This window comes from Coregonus lavaretus (genome assembly GCF_964263955.1).
Source record: "Coregonus lavaretus genome assembly, chromosome: 10".
Classification (NCBI taxonomy): Eukaryota; Metazoa; Chordata; class Actinopteri; order Salmoniformes; family Salmonidae; genus Coregonus; species Coregonus lavaretus.
Window position 1 is genome coordinate 10,001,851 of NC_139997.1, and position 27,730 is coordinate 10,029,580.

General features: G+C 43.1%; 1 protein-coding gene across 1 annotated transcript; it reads left to right on the forward strand.

The window, feature by feature from the left end:
- The first annotated feature begins 334 nt into the window (after positions 1-334).
- Positions 335-20,723, forward strand: LOC311136248 (proline-serine-threonine phosphatase-interacting protein 2-like). The gene is made up of 15 exons (XM_084170379.1): positions 335-493; positions 1,228-1,328; positions 2,287-2,361; positions 5,981-6,015; positions 6,205-6,311; positions 6,745-6,807; positions 11,019-11,117; positions 11,761-11,806; positions 11,943-12,022; positions 16,269-16,367; positions 16,576-16,672; positions 19,462-19,546; positions 19,707-19,741; positions 19,900-19,967; positions 20,068-20,723. The coding sequence occupies exons 1-14, from the start codon at positions 461-463 to the stop codon at positions 19,950-19,952; spliced, it is 1,008 nt and encodes a 335-aa protein (XP_084026505.1). The 5' UTR covers positions 335-460; the 3' UTR covers positions 19,953-19,967; positions 20,068-20,723.
- The last annotated feature ends 7,007 nt before the right edge of the window (positions 20,724-27,730 follow it).

Genomic DNA, 27,730 nt, shown 5'->3' on the forward strand with positions numbered 1-27,730 from the left:
TTTGGACCCCAGGAAGAGTAGCTGTTGCCTTGGCAGCAGCTAATGGGGATCCATAATACAAATACTTAACTTCTGTATGTCAGCTTGCCAATTAGGATTTTTAACTGATCTCCAGATATAACCTGATTTCACCAATAAAAGCATATTTACAAGGGCATAAATACAGATAAAAGAGGAACCAAGACCCAATAGATTCAAAGATATCCTTTCTTCTCTCCTGCTGTTCTGCTTGTGACCACCAAGTTGCACCCCATCTCTCTCTCGCGCTCGCTCTTGATCTCTCTTGCGCTATCTCGTCGGTCGTTAGGACCCAGCGAAGAATACTTAGTGCTCCATTGAGATATGAGCGGAGTCATAAACGCAGCACTCCTATGAGAAATCCATAAGTCACTAACACAGTAATAACGTCGCAAAAACCAGCGGAATTACAAGAGTTCTACTGCCGCAATTCTCGTCTACAATGAGAGAACTTCACTTTAAGGATTACTTTTGGGTAAGTGAAAATGTTTGTATTTGCATTGTGTGTCATCTGAGCTTCACCCTCAATAATTGTGCTTGCAGAACTATTTGTTTTTAGAGCTCGAAATCATTTATAAACACAACTGAAGGAGCATACACAATGATCTATTTAACAGGTCTAGTGATGTCTGTTAGGTCATTGAACTTATTCAGAATATTACACACTGCATGGACTGGATGTTTTGTTAGCATGTCTCCTACCCAGCAGTGTAGTTCTGGTCCTTTTGAACACCTTGTAAAATATGCAGATGCCAATCAGATTGGCAGGGCTCAGGAGTATTCCTACCCCTACAGTGTAGGCCTGATGTATACCTCTAATCACATGTGGTTAAAATGATTATATGTCATTATCTCATGCAGACATACATTACAGGGTACTTCAACTGCAGTTTATCATCCCAAACACATATTTATTCATGCTCACGAAATACTTATATTGCTTCATTGCTGTTAGCTTTATTGTTTCCGTAGTCTGATGTATTGTGTGCTAAAGCCCATTGGGAAGCTTTTACATTCTGGATTATTTTGGTTTTGGCCTTTGGGGGTCTTCTCTCTGTCAGAAATGTTGTAATGAGTTGTTTCCTTTTTGATAGACTGTTAAAAGGCAATGCAGCGAGGAGTATAAGGTTCTGATAGACCAGTACTGGGAGGGCGTGAGAGGCCATCCATGCTGACGTATTATTATTCCATCTTCCCCAATGTTGCCAGAACGGGGAGCTGACCAGTACCGGGGGTTATGACTATATCATCCAGCACCTCAACGATGGTAAGAGGACATGCAAGGAGATAGAAGACTTCATGAAAGCCAGGTGAGAAACCATGTGAGATATCATCCAATAGAAACCATTTAATTGAATCCTCAGACTACTACAGAGAATATGCTCTGAAACAAAAGACAGTATGGGGTTGTTGTGTCTATGTTTACATCAACTGAATATCAATCATGTTTTGTTGTGGACTGACCTTTTCAAAGGGCACGAGGGCTTCATTCACAACACAGAAGTAAGAAAGCCAGTCATCATTTGGGCACAGAAAATTAATAATTCTACATCTGGGCAAAGTGTACTGTGAATGGTGTTGGTGTTCCACAAACACTGCTGCTGTGTTTCCTGTTTCTGGTGTCACTGAGTGTGCACTTACAGTAAAAGCGAGGGGTTAATCTGTTTTATCTGCTATTTCCTCATTTTGGACAGAAATGCCACTATTATCCAATGGTCTAGAATGGTGTCAGTGTCAATCTAAGACAGCATGTAGACTATAGTTTACATATTTGTCTTTAGCTCGTCCTACTTCATATTTACTGTGTATACACCACATGATTTGAATGTGAAGATTTTTCCTCCCAATCTTAAATTCCCGACCAACTGATACAGCATACTTGATCAAAGTTCTTATTATGAATCATTACTGTGTTTAATACTTTTGAATTTGTTGTTTCCTTCCTCCTCTCTGGACTGTAGTGTTTAATGATTAATCGAAGCACAAAACAGACTGTGCAATCAGTCATGCACAAGGAAACAACTCCATAACAACACTGTTGTATTGAAAGATATAAAGTGGGATTTTGCATATGTTAGTTCCTTTAAGCTAAAGAAACTGAAAGCAGTTTTGAAGTTATCTTTTTAAAAATCTCATGGACACTGTGGACTTCCCTTCTGTGGTGCATTGTGGTGCAGATCCTCACGCTATAGCCTAATGTTCTCTCATGCACGTACTGTAGCTAACGTTTGTTAACTGTCTGAAGAGACGTGTTTGGTTATCTTTCAGAGCATCCATAGAGGAGAAGTATGCCAAAGAGCTACTGGGTCTCTCCAAGAAGGTGTGTGGGCACAATGAGATGAAGTAAGTAAATATTCCTGTTGCTGATGTTATGAATTCTTGAGTAGAGATTGCTTGCCATCAGTCAGTGACTGTAAAAATGTATACAGAAATAATTTGAAAGGCCTGCTAATGAAGGTAGGGGAACTTCAGGGGCGGACTAGGACCAAAAATCGGCTTTGGCATTTCTAACACACCGGTAAAAATGTTTCCTTGAGGCCCTCACACCTGCCTATTTTTTTCCTCGAGGCCCCCACACTAACCCATTATTTTCCTTGAGGCCCCCACACCAACCCATTATTTTACTTGAGGCCCCCACACCAACCCATTATTTTCCTCGAGGCCCCCACACCAATCCATTATTTTACTTGAGGCCCCCACACCAATCCATTATTTTACTTGAGGCCCCCACACCAGCCCATTATTTTCCTCGAGGCCCTCACACCAACCCAATATTTGACTTGAGGCCAGATAATGATGATTTTGCAATCAAAAAACCAAGGTAGACAGGCCCACTAGGCAACAAATGGACCAGCCCATCTGGCATTTGCCCGAAATGCCAGATGGCCAGTACCCCCCCGATGGGCTTTGTTGAAAGCCCTTAAAAGCCATCACATAACATATTTAATAGCCTTCTGATTGCCTGGGTGCCAGTCTGTGTCACGCCCTGACTCTGGGGACTCGTATTTGTTGAGTCAGGGTGTGTATTTTCTGTGTTGTGTTGTTCTATGTTATAGGTTCTAGAATGGACATTTCTATGTTGGCCGGTGTGGTTCCCAATCAGAGGCAGCTGTCGCTCGTTGTCTCTGATTGGGGACCATACTTAGGCAGCCTATTGGCACTAGTGGTTTGTGGGATCTTGTTCCGTGTAGGTATGTTTTGTGTTCTACCTTGGACTTCACGTTTCGTTTGTTTATTGTTTTGTCGGTTGTTTATTCATTAAAATAAACATGTACGCATATCACCATTTGTTTCACATGTAGAAAGATGGTATCTGCAGTGGCGCAATGGCCCACGCAGAACTATACAGAGAAATAAAAGTATACATTAGTGTTATTAGTGCATTACTGTTATAAGATTGAATTGCTGTTGAGGCTTTTTCTGTTGAGAAGGATTCTGTCTATGGCTTGAGTGCCCATCCTGTTTCAGTATGTTCACCTGTTTGGTTTTGTGATTAAGGCCTTTTCCAGTAAAGTGATTGCTCTAAAACGGAATAATCAAACAGCTCATGCTGGTTACACTTACTGATTGTGTGAAGTTACACTGTTAAAATGGAAAGACTCAAAACACCACCATTGTCTAATGAAACCATGAAAAGTAATGCACCAAAGCTGAGATCTGGTGTTTGAAGGGTGTTTGAATGTAAAACCCAATGTAAGTGTTATGATACACAGAAAGTGTTTTAAAACAGAATTGAAGTATTCTGAAACACCCAAAGTGGTTCTTCAATCTGAGGATTGGTGTTTTTAAGAGAGTGTTGTGAAAACACTTTTTGGGGTCTCAGTGCATGTAAAAACACAACAATATTTATTTGCAGACGGTGTCTCTAATACAATCAAATGGTTTAATCAAATGGTTTGGAAATACAAATGGTTAGCCTAAACATTGATTGATGATAAGTTTCAATCAATATTTTACTACTTATTGTTGGGTATTTGTACATTAAGAGACAGAGCTGTCATATGTTCCACAATTTGCTGAAATATCTAACACTGGGCATGTAATACTTTTCCTAGAGCCAGGCTCATTGTGATATTATAAATTAGGTTACAATCAAAATGTTTAGGGCTATGTAAGTTATAGTAGAGGTAACATGATATAACATGTATAAAGTGGGCCTTCATCTCTGGTATTTGTGTGACAAGGTGGATTTGAACCTGGGTCTCCTGTTTGTCAAGACACTTCCTTAGTCCACTCAGACAGTCTTCAGGACTCAACGGTTTAACTGAACCAGCCTTGTAACACTGAGCACATGAGGTCCAATTCATACTTGAGATAAGTAGACTTAACGGCGACTTAAGTCAATAGAAAATGGACTTAATTTAAAACATTTTGCTGAATACTTAAACTTCTCTCAAGTCTGAGTAGGGACTATGGAGAATATTTTTGTGGAATTCCACTTTTATTCCACCGCTCTGATGCTTTCTCCGGTGAGATAGTTTCAGTCACTTGCGAATTGAAGAAAAGTGCACTGTTCGAGATGCTGGAATTATTCTGGATGAACGTGCGAAGGTAACCAACGTTTTGAAGTGATTGGTTTGACAATCAGATGAAAACATCATGACTGGTTGTGTTCATGGCACATTAAAAGGTAATACATTTTACGTTTACTCCAAACTGAATCTATTTTGCTACGAAAACAATTGTTTATATTGGAAGTAGTTCCCCCCCCTGTTGTGTGCTCTGTTTGCTTCTGTTTGGTTCTTAAACGGTAAACTGTTTCCGCTGTAAGATGTAATGAATAATGCCCAGTTTTCTTAATGCTACATGTAGTTAATCGACACGTGTCACTGGCATGTTTGTCTACTACCTTTATCAGCTTTGTCTATAGCTTTGTCTTTTTACATTCATATTGTTATCTTTTTGCTATATTAGCATACCTTTATTCATTTATATGCATTCGCATATATTTCTATTTATATGTTTCATTATTGGATATTCATATTGCAATTTATTTATATTATAGCTGTTAATAACTAATTATGTGTTCATGTACTTTATATGTCATTTTTGCTTGTTATGCTGTTTCTCTGTCTACCTGCAGAAAACCATACATACATACATACATACATACATACATACTACGTTTCCCACCGGCTGGTCAATCCTAATCACAACCAATCAAGACAAGGATCACAGATTAATGCCAACTGAACTGTCAACTGTCAATCATATCATCTAACTCAACTGTACTGTGATTCAATCCATCTGAATACAATGTATACAGTATATGAATATATCTGAATATAATGCCATATTCCCTTGATTTTGAAGAATATGAATATTACTTTATCAATATAAAAATGTGAAAGACCTGTTAACGTTTTGTCATTGGATAATTTGCAACGAAAAAAATTAAGCATTTGAAGCTTGTACTAATGATTAATTGTGCTTGTATTAATTATTATCCTAGACAATCTTATTAATTTGCATTTTCACAAAACTATATTTTCAGGTGTTCTTTGTTTGAGAATAATACTTTACATTTGACATTTTGGAATTACTAAAGAGGAGTTTATTAACACACACCATATAAGAGCAGGGAATGCATTCTGCACTAGATAGGATTCGAAACGCCATAATTAGTGTTTAGGATCTTTAGATAGAGGAAACGGCACCAAATGAAAATGAATCTATTTCTGCACTAAACAGGACTCAAAACAACAAAATAGTGTTTTTATCATTTCCCTTTAGTGCTCCCAGTCTCTGGCAAGGTGTTGCACAACTCTTGATTATGTGGTGTTACAACACACCATTTCAGGTTTCAGAACATCTCAGGATTATGTGTTTCAACACTCTAGCAACGTTGGTGGCAGCTCAGTTGGTTGTAGTGTTACAAAACACTTAATTTGAACAGTGTAGGTTGTACTGCATGCATTACTTTTCATAAAGCTAGTGTTTGTTTGTTTGTTTAATAATTTAGCACACTGAAGAGATCGCTGGACGTGTTCAAACTGCGTAAGTGTTGCTGTCACAACACATTTTTCTGATGATGTATGTTGATGACTAAGCTCTATTTTTTGTATTTCCATGTGTGTGCATGTAAGTGAGTGAGTGAATAAGTGAGTGAGTGTGAGTGCGAGTTTGAGTGTGTGTGTGGGTTCATGTAATTTACTAACTCATTCAAACCCCAACTTTACAACATAGAAACTGAACATGTAAGTTTATCACACCTACAACTGGCACAAACAATGCGGGACGAGGCGAAAAAAATTGAGGACTTCAGAGAAAGACAGAAAGAGGCAAGAAAAAAGGTACATTAGAATAACAATTACTTAAATGCCAAATAAATGTAGGAAGTCATACAACCTTTAATTAATTATAGATCTCATGCATTGCTAATACAGTGCACTCTGCTTAATAGTGAATGCAGTTGTAGTGATCAATTGCTTAAAATCGCTTATATCAACGTATATAGAGAGGCAAGCCAGCAACCGGAGGGTTGCCAGTTCGAATCCCATGTCTGACGGAAACCTGCAACCTCTGTGTCTTTCGGAGGGGTTAGGACAAAGCGGAAGTCAAATTTCAGTTGGACCTTGTGTACAATTGACAAATAAAGTGATCTTAATCTTAATCGTCCTGCACAGATGTGATAACTATAGGGGTGCACTGTAATTGCAAATCATGGATATATAATCTCTATCTTCTTTGCTTTAATATATTATCTTTGAAACCTCTTCTTCACAGGTAGAACAACATATGGATGCCCTACACAAACAGAGGGCCACACAGTTCAAGAAAGCCATGGAGGTAAGCTGGATAACTTTCCTACATTGTTAGACAAACCACCAGTTATCATCCCTAAACGAAGTAATCCTGAATTGATCATTTGTTCTCTAAAGGCATGTCTAGTTTCAGTCATCATGTTACCAAAACATGAAGCAGTCTTGTAATCTAAGTAATCCTTTATCTGAGAAGAGGGAAGTTCATCAACAGCCATGGGGAGTGAAGAATGGAGGAACCTCTCAAATAAATGTAGAGTTTCATTATATGTACTGGGGCAGTTACTGTAAATTAGTACATAGTACATGATTACATACATATTATGTAGCCTACAAAGAGCAGGTCACTGAGCAGGTCCCTTGTCTAGTATGGTCTATTTAGACTACATTTGGTTTGTAAAACAATATGACAAAGTCTGTTCCATACACATGTAGGATCTTAATTTGACCATTGTCACAGCAAAAGAATCCTGCAGCAACAAAATGTTGCTTGATCGGTGGTTAGGCTTTTAGCTGGCCAAAAGTAGGCTACATGAAAAGTGCAATAATGTTAATATAACTGTGTGTTAGTGTGGGTTTTCAGTGAATTTATGTAAAACATGAAGGTCATCTTTATTTCCTTGGGTGCAGGAAAAATCTCAGCAACAGAAGAGTGATCAAATAAAGATCCTACATCTGTATCGGGTTCTGGGAATAACAATAGCTATAAAAACACATTATCCTTCTGTTTTCCTTATTATTCCCATATATCCTGCAGGGCTACAGGGCAAAGGTTATGTTTTGTGGAGTTCCACTCAGAGAGAGCTGGAGTCAGTCCTGGGCCCATATTCACAGAGTAGGAGTGCTGATATATGATCAGTTTTACCTTTTAGATTATGATGAATTGTATTTGTCACATGCGTCAAATACAACAGGTGTAGACCTTACAGTGAAATGCTTACTTACGAGCCCTTAACCAACGAGCCCTTAACCAACAAAGATTTGCAGAATAAACTAAAGGAAAAATAGAACCATAATAAAAATAACGAGGCTATATGCAAGGGGTATGGGTACCGAGTCAATGTGCAGGGGTACGGGGTAGTCGAGGTAATTGAGGTAATATGTACATGTAGGTAGGGGTGAAGTGAATATGCATAGATAATAAACAGAGAGTAGCAGCAGCGGTTGTGAAGAGTGTGAAGGAATGTGAATGTATGTGTGTATGTGTGTGTGGCGTCAATATGCATGTGTGTGTGTGGTTTGTGAGTGTGTCTGTGTGTGTGTATGTGTGTGTGTTGGAGTGTCAGTGCAGTATGTGTGGGTGTGTGGTTAGAGTCCAGTGACTGTACATCAAGCCTGTGCAAGAGAGTCAGTGCAAAAAATAATAATAGATAATAATAAAATTGCAAATAGTCCAGGTAGCCATTTGATTAACTGTTCAGCAGTCTTATGGCTGTTAAGAAGCCCTTTGGACCTAGACTTGGCGCTCCTGTACCGCTTGCTGTGTGGTAGCAGAGAGAACAGTCTATGACTAGGGTGGCTGGAGTCTTTGACAATTTTTAGGGCCTTCCTCTGACACCGCCTGGTATGGAGGTCCTGGATGGCAGGAAGCTTGGCCCCAGTGATGTACTGGGCAGTACGCATTATGGTGTTGAGTACCTTGCGATCGGAGGCCGAGCAGTTGCCATACCAGGCGGTGATGCAACCAGTCAGGATGCTCTGATGGTGCAGCTGTAGAACGTTTTGAGGATCTGAGGACTCATGCCAAATCTTTTCAGGCTCCTGAGGGGGAATAGGCTTTGTCGTGCCCTCTTCACGACTGTCTTGGTGTGTTTGGACCATGATAGTTTGTTGGTGATGTGGACCCCAAGGAACTTGAAGTTCTCAACCTGTTCCACTACAGCCCCGTCGATGAGAATGAGGGCTTGCTCAGTCCTCTTTTTTTTCCTGTAGTCCACAATCATTTCCTTTGTCTTGATCACGTTGAGGTAGAGGTTGTTATCCTGGCACTACACAGCCAGGTTTCTGACCTCCTCCCTATAGGCTGTCTCATCGTTGTCGGTGATCTGGCCTACCACTGTTCTGTTGTCGGCAAACTTAATGATGGTGTTGGAGTCGTGCCTGGCCATGCAGTCATGGGTGAACAGGGAGAACAGGAGGGGACTGAGCATGCACCCCTGAGGGGCCCCCGTGTTGAGGATCAGCGTGGCAGATGTGTTGTTACCGACCCTTACCACCTGGGGGCGGCCTGTCAGTAAGTCCAGGATCCAGTTGCAGAGGGAGGTGTTTAGCCCCAGGGTCCTTAGCTTAGTGATGAGCTTAAAGGGCACTATGGTGTTGAACGCTGAGCTGTAGTCAATGAATAATATTCTCACGTAGGTGTTCCTCTTGTCCAGGTGGGAAAGGGCAGTGTGGAGTGCAATAGAGATTGCATCATCTGTGGATCTGTTGGGGCGGTATGCAAATTGGAGTGGGTCTAGGGTTTCTGGGAAAATGGTGTTGATGTGAGCCATGACCAGCCTTTCAAAGTACTTCATGGCTACAGACGTGAGTGCTACGGGTCGGTAGTCATTCTTGGGCACAGGGACTATGGTGGTCTGCTTGAAACATGTTGGTATTACAGACTCAGTCAGGGACATGTTGAAAATGTCAGTGAAGACACTTGTCAGTTGGTCAGCGCATGTTCGGAGTACACGTCCTGGTTATCCGTCTGGCCCTGCGGCCTTGTGAATGTTGACCTACTTAAAAGTCTTACTCACATCGGCTACAGAGAGCGTGATCACATAGTCATCCGGAACAGCTGATGCTCTCATGCATGCTTCAGTGTTTCTTGCCTCGAAGCGAGCATAGAAGTGATTTAGCTCGTCTGGTAGGCCTGTGCTTCCCTTTGTAGTCTGTAATAGTTTTCGAGCCCTGCCACATCCGACGAGCGTCGGAGCCGGTGTAGTACGATTCAATCTTAGTCCTGTATTGACTCTTTGCCTGTTTGATGGTTAGTCGGAGGGCATAGCGGGATTTCTTATAAGCGTCCGGGTTAGAGTCCCGCTCCTTGAAAGCGGCAGCTCTACCCTTTAGCTCAGTGCGGATGTTGCCTGTAATCCATGGCTTCTGGTTGGGATATGTACGTACGGTCACTGTGGGGACGACGTCATCGATGCACTTATTGAAGAAGCCAGTGACTGATATGGTGTACTCCTCAATGCTGTCGGAAGAATCCCGGAACATATTCCAGTCTGTGCTAGCAAAACAGTCCTGTAGCTTAGCATCTGCGTCATCTGACCACTTCCTTATTAACCGAGTCACTGGTGCTTCCTGCTTTAGTTTTTGCTTATAAGCAGGAATCAGGAGGATAGAGTTATGGTCAGATTTGCCAAATGGAGGGTGAGGGAGAGCTTTGAACGCGTCTCTGTGTGTGGAGTAAAGGTGGTATAGAGTTTTTTTTTCTCTGGTTGCACATTTAACATGCTGGTAGAAATTAGGTAGAACGGATTTAAGTTTCCCTGCATTAAAGTCCCCGGCCACTAGGAGCGCTGCCTCTGGATGAGTGTTTTCCTGTTTACTTATGGCCTTATACAGCTCATTGAGTGCAATCTTAGTGCCAGCATCAGTTTGTGGTGGTAAATAGACAGCTACGAAAAAGATGAAAACTCTCTTGGTAAATAGTGTGGTCTACAGCTTATCATGAGATACTCTACCTCAGGCGAGCAAAACCTCGAGACTTCCTTAGTATTAGATTTTATGGACCAGCTGTTGTTTACAAATATACACAGTCCGCCACCCCTTGTCTTACCGGAGTCAGCCGTTCTATCCTGCCAATGTAGTGTATATCCCGCCAGCTGTATGTTATCCATGTCGTCGTTCAGCTTCGACTCTGTGAAACATAAGATATTACACTTTTTAATGTCCCGTTGGTAGGATAACCTTAATCTTAGGTCGTCCAATTTATTTTCAAATGATTGAACATTGGCTAATAGTATTGATGGAAGAGGCAGTTTACTCGCTCGCCGTCGGATCCTTACAAGGCACCCCGACCTACGTCCACGATATCTCTGTCTCTTTCTCATGCGAATGACGTGGATTTGGGCCTTGTCGGGTGTCTGTAGAATATCTCACCAACCCCACTCCATGTCACTAACCCCCCACCCCCACCAACCACCCTCCTTGTCACCAACCCCCCCCACTAACCCCCCCACCTGTCACTAACCCCCCCACCAACCCCCCTCCCTGTCACTAACGGTCATTCCATGTCATTAACCACAGTCAAAGAAGACATACGAGCAGAAGTGTCGAGACAAAGAGGAAGCAGAACAGAACATGAACCGTAATGCTAGCACCAGCAATGCCAAGCAGCAGGAAAAGGTAGGTATTCTGAGAGACTGCGGGGGGGATGGTATAGTGTTAGTGTTGCTGGCCCCGGACCACACATTACCCCTGGAGTCATGGGTTCAAACCCAGACTGCAACACTTTCCATTTCCTCCATCTCCTTTATCTCCTCATCAATCACTTATTCACTGTATTTGTCAATTAAAAAATAAATAAAAATAAAATAAAAAATAAACCGAAAGCACTAGTGTTTAAAGGAAATAGCAGGCCTATTTTGACCACAGGAATCAGACCACAAGAATTAGGCCTACACTGACCACAGGAATCAGACCACAAGAATTAGGCCTACACTAACCACAGGAATCAGACCACAAGAATTAAGCCTACACTGACCACAGGAATCAGACCTACACTGACACCAGGAATCAGACCACAAGAATTAGGACTACACTGACCACAGGAATCAGACCTACACTGACACCAGGAAACAGACCACAATAATTAGGACTACACTGACCACAGGAAGAACAAGGCTATCTAGTTTATGAAGAGGACATTTACCAATCAGACATGTGCTTTCACTCCGGTATGCAGCATTGCATTGAAAGTAATACTTGAACACAAGAAAGAGTTGAATCAAGTACAGAATCAATGCTTTTCTTCTTCATCATCTTTCAGCTATTGACAAAAACACTGCAAGCAAAGCAGAATGCAGAAGAAGCTGGTAAGAATGACAACATATTCTCCTTTGGTCTCTTAGCAACCATCAACAGGGAAAACAGCAATATAGTCTAAAGAGAATCTAAAATGTGCCACTATAGTATGGTCTCCCAAGATGAAATCTCTGATTTTAATCCCAGACAGGCTATACATGCAGAATGTGTCTGTGCTGGGAAAAACCAGGGAGGACTGGCTGAACGAACACATTAAAGCATGTGAGGTAAGGGCCAGAAAGCATGATGATACAGTGGGGAAAAAAGTATTTAGTCAGCCACCAATTGTGCAAGTTCTCCCACTTAAAAAGATGAGAGAGGCCTGTAATTTTCATCATAGGTACACGTCAACTATGACAGACAAATTTAGAATTTTTTTCTCCAGAAAATCACATTGTAGGATTTTTAATGAATTTATTTGCAAATTATGGTGGAAAATAAGTATTTGGTCACCTACAAACAAGCAAGATTTCTGGCTCTCACAGACCTGTAACTTCTTCTTTAAGAGGCTCCTCTGTCCTCCACTCGTTACCTGTATTAATGGCACCTGTTTGAACTTGTTATCAGTATAAAAGACACCTGTCCACAACCTCAAACAGTCACACTCCAAACTCCACTATGGCCAAGACCAAAGAGCTGTCAAAGGACACCAGAAACAAAATTGTAGACCTGCACCAGGCTGGGAAGACTGAATCTGCAATAGGTAAGCAGCTTGGTTTGAAGAAATCAACTGTGGGAGCAATTATTAGGAAATGGAAGACATACAAGACCACTGATAATCTCCCTCGATCTGGGGCTCCACGCAAGATCTCACCCCGTGGGGTCAAAATGATCACATGAACGGTGAGCAAAAATCCCAGAACCACACGGGGGGACCTAGTGAATGACCTGCAGAGAGCTGGGACCAAAGTAACAAAGCCTACCATCAGTAACACACTACGCCGCCAGGGACTCAAATCCTGCAGTGCCAGACGTGTCCCCCTGCTTAAGCCAGTACATGTCCAGGCCCGTCTGAAGTTTGCTAGAGTGCATTTGGATGATCCAGAAGAGGATTGGGAGAATGTCATATGGTCAGATGAAACCAAAATAGAACTTTTTGGTAAAAACTCAACTCGTCGTGTTTGGAGGACAAAGAATGCTGAGTTGCATCCAAATAACACCATACCTACTGTGAAGCATGGGGGTGGAAACATCATGCTTTGGGGCTGTTTTTCTGCAAAGGGACCAGGACGACTGATCCGTGTAAAGGAAAGAATGAATGGGGCCATGTATCGTGAGATTTTGAGTGAAAACCTCCTTCCATCAGCAAGGGCATTGAAGATGAAACGTGGCTGGGTCTTTCAGCATGACAATGATCCCAAACACACCGCCCGGGCAACGAAGGAGGGGCTTCGTAAGAAGCATTTCAAGGTCCTGGAGTGGCCTATGAGGAAAATTACACGCCTCTCTCATCTTTTTAAGTGGGAAAACTTGCACAATTGGTGGCTGACTAAATACTTTTCCCCCCACTGTATTTAGTTTCTTTGTTAGTTACATACTGTATTACTGGTGTAATACTTTGACTACATCCAGGTATTTGTTTGTCAGCTATATGTTGTAGTATTGGTATATATCATTTACATCCAGTTATTTGTTTGTCAGCTATATGTTGTAGTAGTTTTTATTATTTATTTATTTATTTTGTATTTGTTTAACTTTATTTTATTTTTTTATTTTTTTGGGGGGGTAGATCAGCTTTAATATTGCAGATATATTGTAACTTCCATCAATGTAATTGTCTGCATCACTTCCATTCCCCCATTGTACTCCTGAGTGGCGCAGTGGTCTAAGGCACTGCATCGCAGTGCTAACTGTGCCACTAGAGATCCTGGTTCGAATCCAGGCTCTGTTGCAGCCGGCCGCGACCGGGAGACTCATGGGCGGCGCACAAGTCGTCCAGGGTAAGGGAGGGAATGGCCGGCAGGGATGTAGCTCAGTTGATAGAGCATGGCGTTTGCAACGCCAGGGTTGTGGGTTCGTTTCCCACGGGGGGCCAGTATAAAAAAATATATATATATATGTATTCACTAACTGTAAGTCGCTCTGGATAAGAGCGTCTGCTAAAATGTAAAAAAAAAAAAAAAAGTTTTTTCCCCTCACAAATATAGTTGAAGTCGGAAGTTTACATACACTTAGGTTGGAGTCATTGAAACTCATTTTTCAATCACTCCACAAGTTTCTTGTTAACAAACTATAGTTTTGGCAAGTCGGTTAGGACATCTACTTTGTGCATGACACAAGTAATTTTCCAACAATTGTTTACAGACAAATTATTTCACTTATAATTCACTGTATCACAATTCCAGTGGGTCAGAAGTTTACATACACTAAGTTGACTGTGCCTTTAAACAGCTTGGAAAATTCCAGAAAATGATGTCATGGCTTTAGAAGTTTCTGATAGGCTAATTGACATCATTTGAGTCAATTGGAGGTGTACCTGTGGATGTATTTCAAGGCCTACCTTCAAACTCAGTGCCTCTTTGCTTGTCATCATGGGAAAATCAAAAGAAAGCGAAGACCTCAGAAAAAAATGGGAGACCTCTACAAGTCTGGTTCATTCTTGGGAGCAATTTCCAAATGCCTGAAGGTACCACGTTCATCTGTACAAACAATAGTATGCAAGTATAAACACCATGGGACCACGCAGCCGTCATACCGCTCAGGAAGGAGACGCGTTCTGTCTCCTAGAGATGAACGTACTTTGGTGCGAAAAGTGCAAATCAATCCCAGAACAACAGCAAAGGACCTTGTGAAGATGCTGGAGGAAACAGATTTATATCCACAGTAAAACGAGTCCTATATCGACATAACCTGAAAGGCCGCTCAGCAAGGAAGAAGCCACTGCTCCAAAACCGCCATAAAAAAGCCAGACTACGGTTTACAACTGCACATGGGGACAAAGATCGTACTTTTTGGAGAAATGTCCTCTGGTCTGATGAAACAAAAATAGAACTGTATGGCCATAATGACCATCGTTATGTTTGGAGGAAAAACTGCTTGCAAGCAGAAGAACACCATCCCAACCATGAAGGACGGGGGTGGCAGCATCATGCTGTGGGGGTGCTTTGCTGCAGGAGGAACTGGTGCACTTCACAAAATAGATGGCATCATGAGGAAGGAAAATTATGTGGATATATTGAAGCAACATCTCAAGACATCAGTCAGGAAGTTAAAGCTTGGTCGCAAATGGGTCTTCCAAATGGACAATGACCCCAAGGATACTTCCAAAGTTGTGGCAAAATGGCTTAAGGACAACAAAGTCAAGGTATTGGAGTGGCCATCACAAAGCCCTGACCTCAATCCTATAGAAAAGTTGTGGGCAGAACTGAAAAAGCATGTGCGAGCAAGGAGGCCTACAAACCTGACTCAGTTACACCAGCTCTGTCAGGAGGAATGGGCCAAAATTCACCCAACTTATTGTGGGAAGCTTGTGGAAGGCTACCCGAAACGTTTGACCCAAGTTAAACAATTGAAAGGCAATGCTACCAAATACTAATTGAGTGTATGTAAACTTCTGACCCACTGGGAATGTGATGAAAGAAATAAAAGCTGAAATAAATCGTTCTCTCTACTATTATTCTGACATTTCACATTCTTAAAATAAAGTGGTGATCCTAATTGACCTAAGACAGGGAATTTTTACTAGGATTAAATGTGAAAAGGAGTTTAAATGTATTTGGCTAAGGTGTATGTAAACTTCCGACTTCAACTGTACATACATACACATACATACATAAATACATATATGTACATACATATCCTTTAAAAAATATATATTTCCCTTTATTACTTCAAACCCCACCACCCCTTCCCTAATTGGAGTAAACTAGTGAACATCAACGCTTAGGCCTCTACTTCCAGCTTATACATACTATAAACATTTTATGGACACAGTCAATTTTACAATAATTATATATTTTGTTTGTTTTTACTCCTGAACTTCCTCTACCCTCAACCTCTCCGATCATTTTCATGATGTCCATCCGGTTTGCTTCTATATGCCATATCTTTCTAACTGTGCTCTTTCACAAAAGCTCTCAACCTATATACTTATTATGGACACAGTATGCTTTACATTAGTTATCTTGTTGTTATTAGTTCTTGTTAGTTGTTATTAGTCCCATCCTTCAGCTCCATTCAATATCTCCCATCTATCTCTTAACACCATCCATATAGGATTTCTATTTGCCATATATTTTCAACTGTACTGTGATGTTTCACAAAAGTTCTGAACCCTTCTATTCTCATTGTTTCTACAGATTGTAAATTGAAAATATTTTTTTTTGCAAAAAGTATTATTATATTATTGATCGATTGACTATGACTTTTCAGATGTGTTGTAGGATTGGTATATATAATTTACATCCAGTTATTTGTTTGTCAGCTATAGGTTGTATTACTGGTATATATAATACAGTGCTCTGTTACATCCAGATATTTGAGAAGCAGGAAGTGGAGAGGATCAGTACTCTAAGGAACATGGTGTGGACTCACATCAACCAGCTCTCCCAGCAGTGTGTCACCAGCGATGAGGTAAAGTCACACTTTAAATGCTTTATTTTCTAGTGCAATCTGTAATAGTTACTTACTGGTATTACATTTGTATTGATGATACCCATTGATTCTCTAAGAATATAGCAAATTAAGGATTGTGGCTGTAAGTGACCTTCCGTATTGCTTGTGTTTCTAACTTGTCCGTCTGTGTGTTTCTGTGTGTGTCTGTGTGTGTCTATGGGTTCAGCTTTATGAAGAAGTGAGGAAATCTCTTGAACAGTGTGACATACAGGAGGATATAGAACACTTTGTGAACCTCAGACGGACTGGGGACAAACCACCTGGTACAGTTCTCACTCTTCACATATCACCTTTGACAACAGGCACATACAATACATTATAGGTAATCTAAGGACCACAATGAAAATCAGACTGACTTTTTTGTGTCATCCTTGATGGCAAAATTGTGGTGTGTCCGGGTCCCCCTCCCTGACAGTCTAGTTGTGTATTGTAGTTGTACTGTCCTCACTCCCTGGCCTGTTCTGTCCTCACCCCTTGGCCTGCTCTGTCCTCACCCCTCACCCCTTGGCCTGCTCTGTCCTCACCCCTCACCCCTTGGCCTGCTCTGTCCTCACCCCTGCTCTGTCCTCACCCCTTGGCCTGCTCTGTCCTCACCCCTCACCCCTTGGCCTTCTCTGTCCTCACCCCTGCTCTGTCCTCACCCCTTGGCCTGCTCTGTCCTCACCCCTCACCCCTTGGCCTGCTCTGTCCTCACCCCTCACCCCTTGGCCTGCTCTGTCCTCACCCCTGCTCTGTCCTCACCCCTTGGCCTGCTCTGTCCTCACCCCTCATACCCTGGCCTGCTCTGTCCTCACCCCTCACCCCCTGGCCTGCTCTGTCTTCACCCCCTGGCCTTCTCTGTCCTCACCCGTCACCCCCAGGCCTGCTCTGTCCTTATCCCCTGGCCTTTTCTGTCCTCACCCCTCATCCCCTGGCCTGCTCTGTCCTCACCCCTCATCCCCTGGCCTGCTCTGTCCTCACCCCTCATCCCCTGGCCTGCTCTGTCCTCACCCCTCATCCCCTGGCCTGCTCTGTCCTCACCCCTCATCCCCTGGCCTGCTCGTTCCTCACCCCTCACCCCCTGGCCTGCTCTGTCTTCACCCCCTGGCCTTCTCTGTCCTCACCCGTCACCCCCAGGCCTGCTCTGTCCTCATCCTCTGGCCTTCTCTGTCCTCACCCCTCATCCCCTGGCCTGCTCTGTCCTCACCCCTCATCCCCTGGCCTGCTCTGTCCTCACCCCTCACCCCCTGGCCTGCTCTGTCTTCACCCCCTGGCCTTCTCTGTCCTCACCCGTCACCCCCAGGCCTGCTCTGTCCTCATCCTCTGGCCTTCTCTGTCCTCACCCCTCATCCCCTGGCCTGCTCTGTCCTCACCCCTCATCCCCTGGCCTGCTCTGTCCTCACCCCTCATCCCCTGGCCTTCTCTGTCCTCACTCCTCATCCCCTGGCCTGCTCTGTCCTCACCCCTCATCCCCTGGCCTTCTCTGTCCTCACCCCTCACCCCTGCTCTGTCCTCACCCCTCACCCCCTGGCCTTCTCTGTCCTCACCCCTCATCCCCTGGCCCGCTCTGTCCTCACCCCTCACCCCTGCTCTGTCCTCACCCCTCACCCCCTTGCCTGTTCTGTCCTCACCCCTCACCCCCTGGCCTTCTCTGTCCTCACCCCTCACACCCTGGCCTGCTCTATCCTCACCCCTCATCCCCTGGCCTGCTCTGTCCTCACCTCTCACCCCCTGGCCTGCTCTGTCCTCACCCCTGGCCTGCTCTGTCCTCACCCCTCTCCCTGGCCTGCTCTGTCCTCACCCCTGGCCTGCTCTGTCCTCACCCCTCTCCCTGGCCTGCTCTGTCCTCACCCCTCATCCCCTGGCCTGCTCTGTCCTCACCCCTCATCCCCTGGCCTGCTCTGTCCTCACCCCTCATCCCCTGGCCTGCTCTGTCCTCACCCCTCATCCCCTGGCCTGCTCGTTCCTCACCCCTCACCCCCTGGCCTGCTCTGTCTTCACCCCCTGGCCTTCTCTGTCCTCACCCGTCACCCCCAGGCCTGCTCTGTCCTCATCCTCTGGCCTTCTCTGTCCTCACCCCTCATCCCCTGGCCTGCTCTGTCCTCACCCCTCATCCCCTGGCCTGCTCTGTCCTCACCCCTCACCCCCTGGCCTGCTCTGTCTTCACCCCCTGGCCTTCTCTGTCCTCACCCGTCACCCCCAGGCCTGCTCTGTCCTCATCCTCTGGCCTTCTCTGTCCTCACCCCTCATCCCCTGGCCTGCTCTGTCCTCACCCCTCATCCCCTGGCCTGCTCTGTCCTCACCCCTCATCCCCTGGCCTTCTCTGTCCTCACTCCTCATCCCCTGGCCTGCTCTGTCCTCACCCCTCATCCCCTGGCCTTCTCTGTCCTCACCCCTCACCCCTGCTCTGTCCTCACCCCTCACCCCCTGGCCTTCTCTGTCCTCACCCCTCATCCCCTGGCCCGCTCTGTCCTCACCCCTCACCCCTGCTCTGTCCTCACCCCTCACCCCCTTGCCTGTTCTGTCCTCACCCCTCACCCCCTGGCCTTCTCTGTCCTCACCCCTCACACCCTGGCCTGCTCTATCCTCACCCCTCATCCCCTGGCCTGCTCTGTCCTCACCTCTCACCCCCTGGCCTGCTCTGTCCTCACCCCTGGCCTGCTCTGTCCTCACCCCTCTCCCTGGCCTGCTCTGTCCTCACCCCTGGCCTGCTCTGTCCTCACCCCTCTCCCTGGCCTGCTCTGTCCTCACCCCTCACCCCCTGGCCTGCTCTGTCCTCACCCCTCTCAATGGCCTTCTCTGTCCTCACCCCTCACCCCCTGGCCTGCTCTGTCCTCACCCCTGGCCTTCTCTGTCCTCACCCGTCACCCCCAGGCCTGCTCTGTCCTCACCCCTGGCCTGCTCTGTCCTCACCCCTCCCCCTGGCCTGTCCTCATCCCCTGGCCTGCTCTGTCCTCACCCCTCTCCCTGGCCTGCTCTGTCCTCACCCCTCTCCCTGGCCTGCTCTGTCCTCACCCCTCCCCCTGGCCTGTTCTGTCCTCATCCCCTGGCCTGCTCTGTCCTCACTCCTCAGCTCCTGTTCTGTATGAGAACTTCTACAGCAGTCAGAGGGTCTCCGTAGCACCATCATTCTCCCGAACGGCTCCTCCTATCACCAGGTGAGAGAGGTTTTATCAATAAAATGATTTTTCAAGCAAACCAAGAGTTGCTGAAAATCGTTTCACCTTGAGAGAGGAACAACCCACACAGCAGATGAGGGTCTTCCCCTTGCCACAAAAATGTTTCTCATCATGTCGATTTCTATTTTGTGAAAATCAGGAGGGGACCATTGCCTAATCCAACCAATACCGAAGGTACATGTTCAGAAATTACAGAGATATATAGATAGATATTATGACAGTTGTCAGATATTATCCATCATTGAATAAATTGATAAACTGTTATTTTATATCCTTTTAATGACAAGCCACTGTTTGTCTGTTTATTTGTGCTTTGACTTCCTCTGCTGTAGGTGACGTGATCTACTCAACTGTAGATCCAGGCTACAGTGCTCAACGATTCTAGCACACATATTCAGAGGTAAGTACATAATTATTCAGTATTTCAGCTTTAGTCAAATTGACCGTTGTTATCACAATAAGTTTGAGACACCTAAAACCATGGCTTTATTTGTTTCCAGTTTTCGATGGATATTGACTGCCTGGTGGATTTACACAGAAGGCTGAGTGTGGATTCCTTCATTGATGGATATAAAGAGTTGTAATTCAACAGTGACACCTAACAAACCAACTAGCGAAATATCAGCAATGCTGACGTTAATTTGAGTACGTGTCGCCATTGTGGTTTTATAGCTGTGTTATAAACAGTAAGATGACGTGTCATAGCTGTATTATAAACAGTAAGATGACGTGTCATAGCTGTATTATAAACAGTAAGATGACTTCTCATAGCTGTATTATAAACAGTAAGATGACGTGTCATAGCTGTATTATAAACAGTAAGATGACGTGTCATAGCGCAATATATGTAAATAGGTTCCTGAATGTATGAATATATTTCGTTTTGTACAGCCTAAACCAGGAAATGTTGTTAAAGCAAAAATGAAAGTAATCACTTTATAAGTTATTAACATTTGGGACACCAGACATTCCAAAGCATATTGCAACTTTTCAATATTAGATGGTTACAGTACTTTTATTTGTTGATTAATAACATGAATATTACAACAATACAGGTACATGATCTAAACCTTTTAAAGTTGCTTGATAAAGGCAAAATAATTTAAATATTTGTTGTGGATCAATAAATATGCTTGTGACAGTCACTTAATTAACACATCATTTGTTATCTTTGTAGCACCTAGTTGTTTCCTGTTGTGGTCTATAATAATCTGATTTGTGTGTATTTGAACACTGTACTTTGTGTTAGGCTAGTTTCTGGTTGATGATTGCACACAGATCTTGATAAGAAAAAACGAATAAAGGGCAGTTTAAGGTTGCATGAAGTATTCCCTGACTGAGAATATTCTGTAAGTGACATTGCGCCCTGGTGGTGAATTAATCAATTAATTGATTAATTAATTAATTAATACATACATCACATCATGGAGAGGTCAAACACACTCATAAATTATGTTTTGCAACCCTGACAGACTTGCTTGTAAAAACTCACTTCCAACTCCAAGTACTCTTGGTTTTCCCCCATACAATACACTTGAGGAACAAATGAGTAGGGGTGCACAGGAACCTGACACGCTAACAAGATCAGCAAATCTTGTGCAATCTATTGGTTGATAGAATGGGTGTTGTACTTACATCCAATATAGATGCAAAGTGTTCCACTTGTCTGGCAAGCTCTTTGAGATGGGTATTTTGCTCTTTTAAAGTGAAGATCTCTTCCGGTTTTCTGCTCAGGGTGGCAGGGGAAAGATCTCAATTGCATACTCCTCACGTCCTCTTGCCTCTTTGTCTCCTCAAAACCCATTGGAGAAGGTCAAAGGATCGGAACAATGGGTTTTGAGAAAGAGACGAGGAGAGAGGACGTGAGGAGTATGCAATTTAAATCCTCCCACGACATGTAGCTGTGGAGATTCATACTGAGACAGATCTAAGAAAGATATCTAAATCATTCAATTAAATAAGTCCTCCTAAGAGCTAATTGCAGTATACCAGGTACAGTGGGGAAAAAAAGTATTTAGTCAGCCACCAATTGTGCAAGTTCTCCCACTTAAAAAGATGAGAGAGGCCTGTAATTTGCATCATAGGTACACGTCAACTATGACAGACAAAATGAGAAAAAAAATTCCAGAAAATCACATTGTAGGATTTTTTATGATTTTATTTGCAAATTATGGTGGAAAATAAGTATTTGGTCAATAACCAAAGTTTCTCAATACTTTGTTATATACCCTTTGTTGGCAATGACACAGGTCAAACGTTTTCTGTAAGTCTTCACACATTTTTGCTGGTATTTTGGCCCATTCCTCCATGCAGATCTCCTCTAGAGCAGTGATGTTTTGGGGCTGTCGCTGGGCAACACGGACTTTCAACTCCCTCCAAAGATTTTCTATGGGGTTGAGATCTTCAGACTGGCTAGGCCACTCCAGGACCTTGAAATGCTTCTTACGAAGCCACTCCTTCGTTGCCCGGCCGGTGTGTTTGGGATCATTGTCATGCTGAAAGACCCAGCCACGTTTCATCTTCAATGCCCTTGCTGATGGAAGGAGGTTTTCACTCAAAATCTCACGATACATGGCCCCATTAATTCTTTCCTTTACACGGATCAGTCGTCCTGGTCCCTTTGCAGAAAAACAGCCCCAAAGCATGATGTTTCCACCCCCATGCTTCACAGTAGGTATGGTGTTCTTTGGATGCAACTCAGCATTCTTTGTCCTCCAAAAACGACGAGTTGAGTTTTTACCAAAAAGTTCTATTTTGGTTTCATCTGACCATATGACATTCTCCCAATCCTCTTCTGGATCATCCAAATGCACTCTAGCAAACTTCAGACGGGCCTGGACATGTACTGGCTTAAGCAGGGGGACACGTCTGGCACTGCAGGATTTGAGTCCCTGGCGGCGTAGTGTGTTACTGATGGTAGGCTTTGTTACTTTGGTCCCAGCTCTCTGCAGGTCATTCACTAGGTCCCCCCGTGTGGTTCTGGGATTTTTGCTCACCGTTCTTGTGATAATTTTGACCCCACGAGGTGAGAACTTGCATGGAGCCCCAGATCGAGGGAGATTATCAGTGGTCTTGTATGTCTTCCATTTCCTAATAATTGCTCCCACAGTTGATTTCTTCAAACCAAGCTGCTTACCTATTGCAGATTCAGTCTTCCCAGCCTGGTGCAGGTCTACACTTTTGTTTCTGGTGTCCTTTGACAGCTCTTTGGTCTTGGCCATAGTGGAGTTTGGAGTGTGACTGTTTGAGGTTGTGGACAGGTGTCTTTTATACTGATAACAAGTTCAAACAGGTGCCATTAATACAGGTAACGAGTGGAGGACAGAGGAGCCTCTTAAAGAAGAAGTTACAGGTCTGTGAGAGCCAGAAATCTTGCTTGTTTGTAGGTGACCAAATACTTATTTTCCACCATAATTTGCAAATAAATTCATAAAAAATCCTACAATGTGATTTTCTGGATTATTATTCTCAATTTGTCTGTCATAGTTGACGTGTACCTATGATGAAAATTACAGGCCTCTCTCATCTTTTTAAGTGGGAGAACTTGCACAATTGGTGGCTGACTAAATACTTTTTTCCCCCACTGTATGTCCATATTTGAGCCTTTGTGGTTTGCGAGGCCTGAGAAAACAGTGATAGAATCAGCAGAAATTGGAAATCACACAATAATGTTTCTCAACACTCTACTGTCCAAAATGTCAACTGTTGGTTAAAACGACACAACAATTACTTCTTAACTGTGTGACACAACAATGATGTTGTGCGAGAGTTTTGTCACACAGGGGAGAAGGTCATGCTGGGGTCACCTCCATGTTTTTGAATGACTCCTTTATTTAACCTGGTGATCTCATTGAGATAAAAAAATATGTACACTACATGACCAAAAGTCCATAGACAATGTTTGTCTGTGGAGATTGCATGGCGGTGTGCTCAATTTTATACACCTGTCAGCAACGGGTGTGGCTGAAATAGCCAACTCCACTCATTTGAAGGGTGTCCACATACTTTTCTATATATAGTGTATTCATCAAGAGAGACTAGTCACTGTGTGAGGTAAGTCAGTGTTCATATTGGTGTGTTTGTCAGACAGGGGTCAGGGAAGTAGTTATGGAGATAGACTGTATAACCTGGAGGCGTATTGATCTATTCAGGAAATCAAGCTGTAGTACAAAGTGTACAAAGTAAAAACGAGATTTGTTTACCCTCCGGGTGCATGGCATGGCCACTCCTTTTCTGTGGTTTCTGAATGTCAAGTCATGTAAATTACAATTATTTAAAAAAAAAAAGAATTGTGATTGCTGATCGGTTCATTTGTATATTTAGGATTAGTGGGTTTTATTATCAGTTTTAACAAAGCTTTTTATTTTGTACTTATGTATTTGGTATTGTTTTTTTTGTGGTATGGTTTTTATATCAGCCCTTGGGCTTCAAACCTGCACACCGTTTTTATGTATTTGTTTTTATCTGTATTGTTGTCTATTACTTATTTTCTTTGGTGCAAATAAATTAAACCTTAAACCTACATCTTAATATATTAAGATAGCTAGAGCTGTAGATCCAGATCCCTTGATAGTCATTTAAGTAATATTGTTGGTTTGTGTCAGAGACAGACATGTCTAGGTTTACAGTACTAAGAACAGCTGTTCTCCTTCCTTATTGTTTGGAGATGTTCTATTTAACCCCCTAGAGTCGATTGACGCACCGGTGCATGAATCTAAATGACATAACAACAAAATCCCCATCAAAATCCGTCCGTTTAAGCTAGAGTTATCCGTTTTTTTGCCTAGGATGCATCTCAATCCACCGCATCAGCCAGTGTCTCACTTCCGCATCTGTGGTGAAAAGTGACAGAGCTAGAGCGGTGTTTGTCAGAGCATGAGACATCCTGAAAATCGGTCTTCTCACGTAAACGTCTGTAGTGTCCGAACGGTTTGACCTAAGAACTATTATGACCCCACTATGGAAAGATTGATGTGTATTTTTAATGGATTATCAGATAAAACTGGGTTAATCACGAACATAGAGTTAGAATTATTTGTTACTGGGCCAGGAATGTAATCGCATCATTTCACTGTGTGTGTGGGTAAAAGAGGGAACCTGACCCAGGGTCAAATTGCTTTCTCTTACTTAGATCCATGGTTGTCTTATCATATCAGAGACTGAAACTGGCTTGGGCCTTTTGTTTCTATCTTCAAACACAGTGAAAAGAGCCGGGGTTGAACAGAGTTTAAACTAAACATTAGTGTTTTTGCAAGATAAGGATTGATTGTAGTACTCTGTGGGCGGAGCAATAAAAGAGCGGGAAACTGAAGAGGGCACTATATAAGATGGCGGGAGAGAAAAATAGGGGGTTCCAATCTGCAGATTGACCTGGCTTTGTTGAATTAAAAATAAAGTCATTCTTGATGCAACAAAAACCCTGTAAGACCATTGATTTTTTATAAAGTATAGTGGTTATTTTCCACAACATAATTAGCGATCCCGGCAGGACCTGTTTATAGAGATCTTTGAGTCCTTTGCCATCAGAGGAGGTTTTGACGAATCACACAATCAGTGGCCACTGTTTAAACAAAGGTAAGCGACATTCTTACTTAAACTGTGTGTTTCGATCAAGCTGAATCTGAGGGTAGGGTACGGAAGGGTTCTTTCCAGAATTTAAGGACCAAATTTAGCAGAAAAACAGTTTTTTGTTGGAATAAGAAATAAGCATGCATGCAATGTTATTGTTGATAAGTGTGAATAACTTAAATCCTACGGTTACTGCTCTAGCGTTAACGAGGGTAGGTGGCTAGCCAAAAGTCCACTATGGATACCGCTCTAACGTGTTGATCATTGTTAGAGGCTGCTCGGGGGTAGGTGGGACATACATTACTAAAACGGCCTACGGTTACCACTCTAACTTGTTTATCATGGTTAGAGGCTGCTCAGGGGTAGGTGACGCATCAGCTTGGGTGAGGTGATGCACAAAATAGGTCATCCAAGTAGGTGACACCATAAATTGGAAGTCGCGCCGTTCATCTCAGGTGAACGGTTGTGAACGCCACCAGGGCTTCAAAGTATAGAGAAATAATAAGATAGAGTAGGTCTGCTAATCTCGTACAGGTGAATGGTTAGCTTGAGCGGCTGTGAGTCATTCAGTGATTCATTCTGTCTGATTCATTTAAGCACGAGTGGCTGCTTATCTGTGTGGGTGATTGGACAACAAAAAGAAATCCTGTAAATAATAGCCTTTTCTTTGTGGAGAAAGTGTAAGGAAAGGGACTATATTTTAGGTCGTTTGAAGCTTCTAAGGCTGGTGGAGAAAGGGAAAGCCCAATCTTGCATTAGGGAGAGGAGAATTAATAGTATGTGGATATTCATTTACTAACGGAGGGGAGAGAGAAATCCTGTTGGAGGAACAGGTCACGTGTACGGGGGTGATCATATGACGTCAACACATTGAATTTCGGCCAAGCTTAGAGGGGATCATCACATTTGGGAAATATAAAAGTTAACAGAGTTAACATTCCAAATTTGGGTATTTTTATAGAAGAAAATTCCTGTAGGTAATACGAATATTGATTGTGTGTTTGGGATGTAGCATTGTGTGAATGTGGTATGAGTAAATCTGAAGTTTGGAGAATGAGCTGGTGATATAATGATACCTGGGGGGGTATGGTAAAACTAACTTGTGGCAATAAAGAATCATTAGAAATACGAATGGTTTGGTTAATATGAATATATTAAAATATGATGTATGTTATGTGCGGGTAATTGATTAGTAGAGAGTGGATAAAAGTGGAATAATATATACAGTGGGGAGAACAAGTATTTGATACACTGCCGATTTTGCAGATTTTCCTACTTACAAAGCATGTAGAGGTCTGTACTTTTTATCATAGGTACACTTCAACTGTGAGAGACGGAATCTAAAACAAAATTCCAGAAAATCACATTGTATGATTTTTAAGTAATTAATTTGCATTTTATTGCATGACATAAGTATTTGATACATCAGAAAAGCAGAACTTAATATTTGGTACAGAAACCTTTGTTTGCAATTACAGAGATCATATGTTTCCTGTAGGTCTTGACCAGGTTTGCACACACTGCAGCAGGGATTTTGGCCCACTCCTCCATACAGACCTTCTCCAGATCCTACAGGTTTTGGGGCTGTCGCTGGGCAATACAGACTTTCAACTCCCTCCAAAGATTTCCTATGGGGTTGAGATCTGGAGACTGGCTAGGCAACTCCAGGACCTTGAAATGCTTCTTACAAAGCCACTCCTTCGTTGCCCGGGCGGTGTGTTTGGGATCATTGTCATGCTGAAAGACCCAGCCACGTTTCATCTTCAATGCCCTTGCTGATGGATGGAGGTTTTCACTCAAAATCTCACGATACATTGCCCCATTCATTCTTTCCTTTACACAGATCAGTCGTCCTGGTCCCTTTGCAGAAAAACAGCCCCAAAGCATGATGTTTCCACCCCCATGCTTCACAGTAGGTATGGTGTTCTTTGGATGCAACTCAGCATTCTTTGTCCTCCAAACACGGCGAGTTGAGTTTTTACCAAAAAGTTCTATTTTGGTTTAATCTGACCATATGACATTCTCCCAATCCTCTTCTGGATCATCCAAATGCACTCTAGCAAACTTCAGACGGGCCTGGACATGTACTGGCTTAAGCAGGGGGACACGTCTGGCACTGCAGGATTTGAGTCCCTGGCGGCGTAGTGTGTTACTGATGGTAGGCTTTGTTACTTTGGTCCCAGCTCTCTGCAGGTCATTCACTAGGTCCCCCCGTGTGGTTCTGGGATTTTTACTCACCGTTCTTGTGATCATTTTGACCCCACGGGGTGAGATCTTGCGTGGAGCCCCAGATCGAGGGAGATTATCAGTGGTCTTGTATGTCTTCCATTTCCTAAATTGCTCCCACAGTTGATTTCTTCAAACCAAATCAAATCAAATTTTATTGGTCACATGCGCCGAATACAACAGGTGCAGACATTACAGTGAAATGCTTACTTACAGCCCTTAACCAACAGTGCATTTATTTTAAACAAAAAAAAGTAAAAATAAAACAACAACAAAAAAAAGTGTTGAGGAAAAAAAGAGCAGAAGTAAAATAAAGTGACAGTAGGGAGGCTATATATACAGGGGGGTACCGTTGCAGAGTCAATGTGC

Coding starts and splice junctions, on each gene's coding strand:
- LOC311136248 (XM_084170379.1), top strand. CDS start 461: ATGAGAGAACTTCACTTTAAGGATTACTTTTGG. Junction 1,329..2,286: donor GAAGACTTCATGAAAGCCAG/GTGAGAAACCAT, acceptor GTTATCTTTCAG/AGCATCCATAGAGGAGAAGT. Junction 6,312..6,744: donor AGAAAGAGGCAAGAAAAAAG/GTACATTAGAAT, acceptor TCTTCTTCACAG/GTAGAACAACATATGGATGC.